Below are 11,240 nucleotides of genomic sequence, written 5' to 3'. Positions count from 1 at the left end.
GCGGCGACGGCGTCTCCGGAAGGTTTTCCGTATCGTGGCTCTCGGTGCATCGGGGGTTTCGTCACGGAGGCTTTAAGTAGGCGGAAGGGCAAGTCAAGAGGCGGCACGGGGGCCCACACCATAGGCCGGCGCGGCCGGGGGTGGGGCCGCGCCGCCCTAGGGTTTGGCCACCCCGTGGCCCCTCTTCGTCTCGTCTTCGGACTTCCGGAAGCTTCGTGGAAAAATAGGCCCCGGGCTTTGATTTCGTCCAATTCCGAGAATATTTCCTTACTAGGATTTCTGAAACCAAAAACAGCAAGAAAACAGAATCGGCACTTCGGCATCTTGTTAATAGGTTAGTTCCAGAAAATGCACGAATATGACATAAAGTGTGCATAAAACATGTAGATAACATCAATAATGTGGCATGGAACATAAGAAATTATCGATACGTCGGAGACGTATCAATTGTCCCCAAACTAAGTCTAGTGTGCACGAAAACTGGCACACATGGCTAAGTTTAAAGACATCACCTTGCCTTCCATTGTGGTATTGTTGAATCATTAGCCAATGCACTAGACAAACCAAAAATAGTCCTCATATATAGGGTCACACGACAGGCAAAGGGATTGCCTGCAAACTAAGTCTATTGTGCAAGTAAAATGATACACATGACTAAGTTTGAGGGAAACACCCTGTCTTCTGTTGTGCCATTGTTCAATCATTAGTCAATGCACTAGACAAACCAAAAGGAGGCCTCATATATTGGATCACACGGCAGGCAGAGGGACTGTCCACAAACCAAGTCAAGTGTGCAACGAATATGGCACACATGACTTAGTTTGAGGGCAGCACATTATCTTCCGTTGTGCCATTGTTCAATCATTGGCCAATGCAGAACTGAAGAAGCATAAACATGCAAAGCAAGGTACCATAGGTATCATAATATGAGAACATAGGTAGGAGATATTTGATCAGAACCAATGACATGGTCATATTCAGTCAGGCCATAGGTTCTGATCAATCATCTCCTCATACTACGATCCCTGGTTATAATCATCGGCCTAATTCAATTAGAAACAACACAAGTAGCAGTTCAAATAGAGTACATTACGAGTGGTACTTAGGGTACATTACAAATTCTCCTTAGCTCAACCATTCACAGGATCTCCTAGAGTACATCTACAACGCATTCACCATTCATCATAAGTAGCTTTCTCTTTTCAGCCTCTAAAGTCTTTCTTTCTGCCTCTTATTCCTGTTTCTTAGCTCTCATCTCTTATGGTTGTGTTCTCTGTAGATTCTTGAGCAGAGCAACTTCATTCTTCAAGTTATCTATCTCCTCTTGCGTCCGAACAAACTAGCGCGACTCAGCTTAATCTTTCGCTCACAACATGCTAAACCCCAACACAAAAACCCTTCCCCTATTTGCATGCACAACAAAATCTGGCAGTTTGAACAATCCTCGGTCGGATCTACAAAGGATCTATCGCGATTGGAGATTACACTAACATATCTAAGCAAATCGCGACCATGGACACCAAGAACTCGACAAGAACAGCAAGCAATCACGACGAAGACCTAGCAAACGTCTATCCAAACCCAATCCTAATGGAAACCCTAGCTGATCTAATCTGCATGTCATCGCAAATGCTCAAGCATGTCTCGGTTACTTCGCAACCTGAGCTCTTTTAATTATGCACTTTACTTTGTGATAGCCTTAGTGCTTAATGTTCTATATATTGCTATCACCTTGTCGCTTATCTTGCTTAACATAGATTATTGATGCACATAGGAAAACGCTACTTTATAGGCTTTGTTCTTGACGAGTAAAACTTAGTTTTATTCCACACTTATTCAAACCTTGTAGGTAAAAAAATAATTTAAACCACCTATTCACCCCGCCCCTTCTCTTCTAGGCGACATCTATTGATCTTTTAAACCTGACTTGAGTCAGGATCACATGTCGCCGGGTTCCACGTATCCACTCTCAGTTTTTCATCCCTAAACATAGCCATATTTTTTAGCTTAAAAAAAACATAATTTTTGCCGAAACTTCTTGCAAGTATCCAGAACATGTGTATGTATTGGTGAAATAAATTTTAGAATTTTTCAAAACATAAAATAATGATTTTTAAATATTTTAAAACCAAAGGCACTACTGCTCGGGTGAATCAAATCTGCTCTTTGTGCAAAGAGTGAAAATGAAGCTACGGGTAAACTTGGAGATGGTCATCGAGAAAAAAACACGGAAGGGAAACAAGAGAGCGCAAGCTCCGGCCATCGAGGCAAGAACCTTCCGTGCGAGGCACTTGGAGAGCAAGGGGCGAGGCCACCTAGCGTCAACCAGACTGCCGCCTCACCCACGGCCACGCTACGTGGAGCACATGAGGCGCGCCATGCACGTCGCCACGTGCAGCTCGTCGCCCTCCACCCGTCGACCGCCTCTTTAGCATGAGCCCCCAGCTACCTACATCTACATCTCCGTCGCATACCCACAGCCGATCGAGAGAGCAGAGAGCACAGTGTAAGGCGGTGTTCAGGAACAAGCCAAGAGACATCGCGCAAGCTAAGAGGATGACGGGCCGCGGGGTAGTTACGATGGCGCCGCTGTTCATGCTGCTTCTCCTCCTCTCGGTGTCCGCGGCGATGGGGGCTCCCCGTCACCGCGAGAGATGGGAGGAAGGGGAGGGGGAGTGGCGGCCGGAGGAGGAGGGCAAGGGCGGAGGCGGGGAGCCAGCTGCTGGTAAAGGGCTATTCGTCCTGGACAAGGTGGAGAAGGTGGTGGACTCGGAGGGTGGGCAGGTGCACGTCGTGCGTGGGCAGCCGTGGCCGCCGGCGTCCTTCATGCACATCGGCTTCATCACCATGGAGCCCAAGACGCTGTTCGTGCCGCAGTACATGGACTCCAACCTCATCCTCTTCGTGCAGCGAGGTGCATACTTTAGTCAAGCAGTTGAAACTTGGTTTTTATTACATGTGGACTTAGATTGTGGATCATGATCGATTTAACGACGTGAGCAGGGGAGGTGAAAGTTGGATGGATCCACAAGGACGAGCTCGTGGAGAAAAAGCTCAAGATGGGCGACGTGCTGCACATCGACGCCGGCTCCACCTTCTACATGGTCAACACCGGCGAAGGCCAGAGGCTGCAGGTCATATGCAGCATCGACGCATCAGATAGCGCCGGCTTCGGCCCTTATCAGGTCATGTATATATATATATGCAATATGCCCTGTTTATTCTGCATTTGCAAACCATGTATAGCTTACTTTGCACACGTCGATAAAAAATTAGTCCTGCTTGATTATTTACATGTCGACCCTATATATGCTGACAAATTGATGATACGATGCAGTCGTTCTATCTTGGTGGGGCAGGGAAACAGGGGTCGGTGCTGGGCGGCTTTTACCCAACGATACTTACCACCGCTTTCAACGTGAGCTAGCTAATTCGTCTCTCAACATTACATAAGCAACATACACATCATGACACACTGATTAAAATTGATTCTGATGTCCAGACTACTTACGACGAATTGGCAAGAATTTTCACGGTCAAGTCTGGGCCTATTGTGTTCTACACAAACACAACGGATCCCGGGCGGGGAGACAAGAAGCGTGATGCCGGAGAGAAGGAAAGGGAGAACGATCCATGGAGACCAGTGGGGAGAGGCGATGAAGACGAACGTGGTAACGGGCAGTGGACATGGTCGTGGAGGAAGCTGATGGGCGGGTTCATCGGAGGGGCATCCTCTAACGGCGCGGAAGCAAACAAGAAGTCAGATAAGACGGTGAGCGCGCCGGATCCATACAATCTCTTCGACCACGACCCCAGCTTCCAGAACGATTACGGCTGGAGCATCTCCATCGACAAGCACGACTACGAGCCCCTGGGCCACTCCGACATCGGCGTCTACCTCGTCAACCTCACCGCCGTACGTCTTGCTCTTCTGTACAAGTACGGCAAGTTTCGATTGCGGCGAGGCTGATGATCGATGTTGCGTGTGGCATGGCGTATGTGCTGCAGGGTTCGATGATGGCGCCGCACGTGAACCCGAGGGCGACGGAGTACGGTGTGGTGCTCGGCGGGGAAGGCGACATCCAGGTGGTCTTCCCCAACGGGACGCTGGCGATGAGCGCGAAGGTTCGCCCCGGCGACGTGTTCTGGATCCCGCGCTACTTCCCGTTCGCGCAGGTGGCGTCGCAGACCGGGCCGTTCGAGTTCTTCGGGTACACCACGTCGGCGCGGCGGAACAGGCCGCAGTTCCTGGCTGGCGCCACCTCGGTCCTCCGCACCATGCTCGGGCCGGAGCTCGCGGCCAGCTTCGGCGTCCCTGAGGAGGAGTTGAGGGAGGTGGTGCATGCGCAGAAGGAGGCTGTGATACTGCCGCCGGTGCAGGAGAAGGAGCCGAGGGTTATTAGGCAGATGGTTAAGGAGTAAGCTTGCGCTGACAGGTGCTTAATGCATTACTGAGGAGTGATCGATCTTGCATGCGTTCATTTTCTCTTCAGAACTTTTGTATGTGCGTGTTCATGCGCTAGTCTGTGTGTTGTGTTCTAGAGTACGTGTTTGTTCGGAGTTGGCGTTTGTTGGCGTTGTCGATAAATAAAGGTGCTCGTGAAATTCAGCTATGCAGGCTCGACGTGTATGGTTTTATAGTTTTTTTTTTGGAAAATGATTAGATTCCCCCGGGGGACGGACGTCCCGCAGCCTCCTGCTTGTGCGTGCGACGCCTGTCGCTGGGCCCCACCAAAACAGGTCGTCCCCTACCTCCCAAATTCGGCGATTTACACAAAAATAACCCAAAACTGAAAGAAAAGCACAGACTGACCCTCTGGCGAAACTATTTCACGGATCTAACCCTTTTGTGTGGCGCCCCTCTCAAGGGCGCCACACATGCCCATGTGGCGCCTCTAGCTGTGGCGCCACACACCCATCCGACGTGGCCCGTCGACGCTGAGCTGGTGACCCCGATCCGACGTGGCAGCACGAGTGGCGCCGCTCCGGCCGGCGCCACACTTTGAAAGTGTGCCGCCCCTGGGAAGGGCGCCACACATTGACTTAAGTTTGGGCGCCGCGCGCGCCCAGCCCGACCCTCTTCTTTCTTTCTTCCTCTGTTCCTCTTCTCTCCTCCAAAGGCGCCCGGTTTTCTCTCCCCCTCTCTCCCCACCAAATCAACCACCAAATCGTCAGATCTGTCCGTGGAGATCGTTCCTAACTCGTTGCTTGAGGTAATCTCCTCCGTTTCCCCTCTTTTCATCCATTGATTTTGTGTATTTGCTCCAATCTATATGTGAAACCCTAGATGTGGATTTGGTTGATTTGAGGGTGGAGATGGATTTGGTTGGATGTTAGGGTTGTTGAAGTAGAAGAAATGGTAGTGTGCTAGTTTGTATGGGTAGATTATGTTGATTATGGTATCTAATGAACACATGTGTGTATGTGTTGTTCCCATTATGCTAGGGGGATGGAAAGAATTGTTCATGTTCATCATGTGGACAAGGATGCTTACTTGAAGGGAAACATAGAGCCGGACCCGGAAGAGGTTGACTTGGTGTTTGACGTTAGCCCTAGCTTTGCGGAGGTGGTAGCACAAATTAGGGTTGAGTTGAATTGGAATGAGCCAAATGATGGTATTGAGCTAGAGGGAAGGCATAATGTGGGGTTTGGAATGCACACCCGTTGGAAGATAATGCGTATCAACTCCGAGCAACGTTGGTCCATTTACAAGGAGACGGTGGCCGGGTCACAAGATAAGGCTTTGGAGTTGTTTGCAACCAAGACGGTTGAGGCTCGTATCGAGCTTGACCTTAACCGGCCCTCCTCCCCCGTTCGAGAGAGGACTCCTCCACCCATGAGCCAAGAAGAGGCCACCCAATCTCCCATTGTCCAATCTCCCATTGCCCAACAACCTCCGTTGGATAATGAGTATGATGAGCACGAAGATGGTGATGATTGTTTCGAGATGAATGGCAACAATGTCGGTGATTTGGATAAATATTGGACGCAAGAGGAGATGGACCACTCCATTCCTTATTCCCGATGCTATGCGTCGGACTCGGATGATGATGGACCCGAAGAGGAGGTTGACGAGGATGGCTTCACGGCTAAGGAAGCCGAAAGAGCCGAGATCTTCAAGAAGGTAACCGGACGGGATATCCGGGTACCATTGTTCCGTGATGTTAGTCTTGCGGATGGAGCCGTGGTTGATGGTGGCAAAAGTTTACTTCTTGGAGCTAGGCCACTATCCAAGAGAGATGTGGATGGTAGGACGGCTATGATCTCTAAAGGGCTAACGTTTGATACATTCTTGGAATTGAAGATATGGTTGAAGGAGTTCTCCATTAAGCATCATCGCCCTTACATCGTTGTTCACTCGGACTTGAAGACGCGGTACACGCTAAAATGTGTGGATAAAAGGTTCCCATGGGTTGTCCGTGCACGACCTTTCAAAAAAGGGCCCTCTTGGCACATAACAAGTTGTGTAGCCACTCACATGTGCCGGGGACCGAAGCTTGATGGCAAGGATGCACAGCCGGACCACCGTCAACTCACATCCGAGTTCATTGCATACAAGCTCTCGGCGGAGATATCATCACTTCCTATCATGAGCATTAGGTCCGTGCAAGATACGGTCAAATCCCGGTTTGCCTACGACGTCAAGTACGGGAAGGCATGGAAGGCCAAACAAGCCGCATTCAAGATGTTGTACGGTGATTGGGAGGAAGCATACAACCGTATCCCTAGGTTGTTGTTAGCGATGGCCGCAACTAACCCGGGCATGGTGCATGTGGTCGAGCCTTCCGCAACCAAAATGACATTGCATGATGGTAAAAGAGTGAGGGTATTTCACCGTGCATTTTGGTCATTCCAGCAATGCACGAGGGCATTCGAACATTGTAGGCCCGTCATAGCCGTGGATGGTACCTTCTTGACCGGTCAATACAAGGGCACACTATTGGTGGCAATAGCAAGTGATGCAAGCAACCGTTTAGTACCATTGGCTTTTGCATTGGTAGAGATTGAGAACAATGATAATTGGCAATGATTTTTCCATATATTGAGGACGAGGGTCATACCACCCTCAAAGGAAGTGTGTGTCATCTCCGATCGTCATCAAGGAATTGTCAATGCGGTGGAGGTTCCAATTCCCGGGCATGCTCCCTTGCATCACCGATGGTGCATGAGGCATTTTTGTGCGAACTTCTACCGGGCATGCAAGAGCAAAGATTTGTCTGACCTTCTTCAAGATTGTTGCCTCGCTTATTCGGAGCGCCGCTTCGCAAACCTATACAACGGCTTGCTGAAGCACAAAGACCTCAACGCGGGTGGTCAAGAGTTTCTTCATAGACACCTCGTATTTAACTCAAAGTGGGCGAGAGCTTATGATGAGGATGGGAGGAGATATGGCCAAATGACAAGCAACATGGCCGAGTGCTTCAACAATGTTTTGAAGGGTGTCCGTGCATTGCCCGTGACGGCAATCATTCAATACACATTCGAGAAGTTGAATGTCTATTTCCAGAACTACACCGATGAAACGGAGAAGGAAATTGCTTTGAATGCCGAGTTCCCAAAGAAGGTTCAAGAGTTCATGGATTTTCAGGCGAGGAAGGCCGACTCCCAAACGGCTACATGTTATGATAATGTTGACTGGGTTTACCAAGTGAATGAGCCGGGAGGCACCACACAAGGTGGTGTCCAACACGGAGGCCGGGCTTTCCGTGTGTCCCTAAAGACATGTGAATGCACATGTAGGAGGCCCTCTTTGCTTCATTTGGCTTGCTCCCACTTGCTAATGGCGGCACGCACTAGACGTGTCGACTACAATAACCCGCTCACCGTTCGGGAGTCCGAGTTCTCAATCGAAGCCACAAAGAGGACATGGGCTCCAAGGTTTTGTCCTTACTTGGATCAATCACAATGGCCGGAGTATCATGGAGTGCAAGTTTGGCCAGATCCGGAATGGAAGGTTGTGAAACGTGGAAGAAGAAAGACAAAGAGGTATCACGGAGATATGGATAGATGGGGTCATTCCGGAAACAGGTTATTCCAAGAAGCTCGCGAGCCAACTAATTGTGGATCCTGCAATAGTAAGGGCCACAATAAAAGGAAGTGCACATCCGGCAAAAAATCAAAGGGCAATGATGCTAGCACAAGTCAAGCATCAAGTAGCCAACAAGCTTCAAATCAACCTCCAAGCCAACAAACCCCAAGCCAACAAGCTCCAAGCCAACAAGCTCCAAGCCAACAAGCTCCAAGCCAACCGCGTCAAACTCCTCCAAGCCAAACGCGTCAACCTCCTCCAACCCAAACGCGTCAACCTCCTCCAAGCCAAACGCGTCAACCTCCTCCAACCCAAACGCGTCAACAAGCTCCAAGCCAAACGCGTCAACCTCCTCCAACCCAAACGCGTCAACAAGCTCCAAGCACACAAGCCCAACGGCAACAAGCTCCTACGCAACAAGGTCCAAGGCAACAAGCCTCAAGGCATCAACCACAATGGCGACAAGCTCCAAGGCAACAAAGGATTCACGTAGGCCTTAGTAGAGGTGGCCGTCGCGGTGCTAGTATGCTACGATACCTAGCGGGGCCTTATCCGTATGTGTCTCGAAGTTACTACTTGCATTGTACTTTCTATTTTCATATTCCATGACTAACTTTGGTTTTTCAATTTGGTTTACAGGTATGGCAACTCAACCCACCAAGGGGAAGGGAGCATGGGAGGGCAATGAGAAGGAGGAGTCCGTTTGGGAGGAGGCGGTAAGGACGGTGCGGAAGAAGGAGAAGGAAGCACTAGAGAGGAAGAAGAAGGAGGAGGAAGACAAGAAGATGGCGGAGAGTGCCCGTATGCAAAAACAAGTATGAGGAATACATATTGTTCCACAAGAGGAGGAATGCCAAGGCTGAAGGCCGAACGGGACCGCGAGGCACGGATAAAATTCCTGAGGAGCTGCCAACTTGAGCAAATTGCGAGGGAGAGGGCCAATAGGATGCACCTAGAGGAGGTGGCTAGGGAGGCTGAACGCATCAAGGAGGAGAGAGCTCAAGCGGAAGCTGAAAAGACGGAGGAGCGCCACCACTTCTTCGATTCGGTCGTTCAGTTGGCTCGTGACTTAAGGGAGAAGGAAGAATTGGCTGAAGAAGCTAAGAAGAAGAAGGCAAGGGGGGAGGGAGCCTTTGCGACGCAGTGAACCTTGATCTTCTCGAACCTTCGTGTTGTTGAACCTTATTGTAATTGAAACCTTGATGTCGTCGAACCTTATTTGTCATTTGAACCATTATGCTGTGTCTATGTATGGTACATATTCAGTGCAATGTTCTTGTTGTCAAAACTGTTGGAATATGGTAGGATTTTTCATGGTTTTATCACAAGTCCATGTGTGGCGCCCTTCCCACTCGGCGCCACAAGTGCTGTGTGGCGCCCGTGGCATCGGCGCCACACATGCCAACTTATATGAGCTATTTGGTCGAAAACATCCAGGGGCTCCGGACGATAAGTCCTTAGCCATTTTGGCGACCCTCTTTGTGTGGCGCCCGTGCCATCGGCGCCACACAAGCTGTAGTGGCGCCCGTGGCCTCGGCGCCACACATGCCAACTTATGTGACCTATTGGACCCAAAACATACGTAAGACAAATCGTGCGGGACTTAGCCGTTTGGCGACCCTCTCTATGTGGCGCCGTGGCACGGCGCTACGAAGCATGTGTGGCGCCGATGCCACGGGCGCCACACAAAGAGGGTCGCCAAAACGGCTAAGTCCCGACGATTTGTCTTACGATGTTTTGTGCAATTAGACATGCATCTGTGGCGCCGATGCCACGGGCGCCACACTGTGCAATGTGGCGCCAGTGGGAAGGGCGCCACTCATTGACATGTGTTAAAACCATGGAAAATCCTACCATATTCCAACAAAACTGCCATCATGTCAAAAGCTATATCATACACACATCATATCAACAGCCATTTCGTACACACATCATCGACATAACATCATCATACCTAACATCGTAGCACATAGTTTCATACAATTTAAGATAGAATTCAAACAACACGAAGCAACGAAGATAGAGTTGACAACACTCGACGTTCTAACTATCGGTGTCGGAGCCGGATTCGCCGGTGTGGGGGTAGTGCACACGGCAGGCGGTGTCGTCGAACACCTTGACGATCATCTCGCCGTCCCCCTCGTACGAGGAAGGTGAGCCGGCAGCCGGGCTCGAGGTGGAGGTCACGGGCGAACTTGTCCCACCCCGTGTGCGGTACATCTTGCCCTACCCGTCGAACAGGACCTCCACGGGCCAGCGGCAGAAGTTGCGGCTAGCCTCCCGTAGCCTGCAAGTGCGCCGGCTCGACGCCGTCGACGAACTCGGCGAACTTGTCCGGTAGCCGCTTGATGCCGAGGTGGGTCGTCATCGATGCGGAGAAGGAACTCGAAGCAGCGTTCGTCATGCGAAGACGAGGAGGATGCGGGTGACGGTGATCGTGGGGCCCTTGCTGCTCCACCGCGGCGGCCCTTCCCCGGCCCGGGGCGCCCGGGACCGCGGCGGCCGCCCCTTCCCCGTCCACCGGCACCGGCCATCCTACATGTTTACATTTTTGAACCATATTACGATCCATTCAACTAACAAATATGAGTTACTCCATCACAAATACTAGGCATACATGTGGGTTCATACACATACATACACATACATACATAGAGTTCATACACATACATGTGAAATTTCTTATGTAGATTTCTACACATCTATGGTTGAAACACATGCATACATGAGGCTACCATCTCCAACACAAACAATACAATATAGAGTGCACAAAAGAAAAAAAACATGTCTAGGGTTCATGTCCAAATCTAGCCCGATCTATGAAATTAGTGGATGAATGGAGAAGATTTGAAGGAGATTACCTTGACAAATGGATGGGGAACGATCTCCACGGACAGATCCGACGATTTGGTGGTGGATTTGGTGGGGGAGAGGGAGGAGAGAGAGAGAACCGGGCTGGGGAGGAGGAAGAGAAGAAGAGAAAGAAAGAAGAAGGGTCGGGCTGGGCGCGCGCGGCGCCCAAACTTAAGTCAATGTGTGGCGCCCTTCCCGGGGCGCCACACTTTCAAAGTGTGGCGCCGGCCGGAGCGGCGCCACTCGTGCTCGCCACGTCGGATCGGGGGTCACCAGCTCGGCGTCGACGGGCCACGTCGGATGGGTGTGTGGCGCCACGAGCTAGAGGCGCCACATGGGCATGTGTGGCGCCCTTGAG

The 11,240-nt window shown here is 50.7% G+C and overlaps 1 protein-coding gene across 1 annotated transcript; it reads left to right on the top strand.

Annotated features, from left to right (window-relative positions):
- Nucleotides 1–2,556: 2,556 nt before the first annotated feature.
- On the top strand, nucleotides 2,557–4,422 carry LOC124695577 (vicilin-like seed storage protein At2g28490). The gene is made up of 5 exons (XM_047228405.1): nucleotides 2,557–2,914; nucleotides 3,004–3,185; nucleotides 3,338–3,418; nucleotides 3,503–3,916; nucleotides 4,009–4,422. The coding sequence occupies exons 1-5, from the start codon at nucleotides 2,557–2,559 to the stop codon at nucleotides 4,420–4,422; spliced, it is 1,449 nt and encodes a 482-aa protein (XP_047084361.1).
- Nucleotides 4,423–11,240: the final 6,818 nt, after the last annotated feature.

This window comes from Lolium rigidum, chromosome 3, assembly GCF_022539505.1.
Source record: "Lolium rigidum isolate FL_2022 chromosome 3, APGP_CSIRO_Lrig_0.1, whole genome shotgun sequence".
Taxonomy (NCBI): domain Eukaryota; kingdom Viridiplantae; phylum Streptophyta; class Magnoliopsida; order Poales; family Poaceae; genus Lolium; species Lolium rigidum.
Note: the sequence above shows the minus strand (reverse complement) of the source record. Positions and strands in the feature narration are given on the sequence as shown.

Coding starts and splice junctions, on each gene's coding strand:
- LOC124695577 (XM_047228405.1), top strand. CDS start 2,557: ATGACGGGCCGCGGGGTAGTTACGATGGCGCCGCTGTTCATGCTGCTT. Junction 3,186..3,337: donor CCGGCTTCGGCCCTTATCAG/GTCATGTATATA, acceptor GATACGATGCAG/TCGTTCTATCTTGGTGGGGC. Junction 3,419..3,502: donor TACTTACCACCGCTTTCAAC/GTGAGCTAGCTA, acceptor TCTGATGTCCAG/ACTACTTACGACGAATTGGC.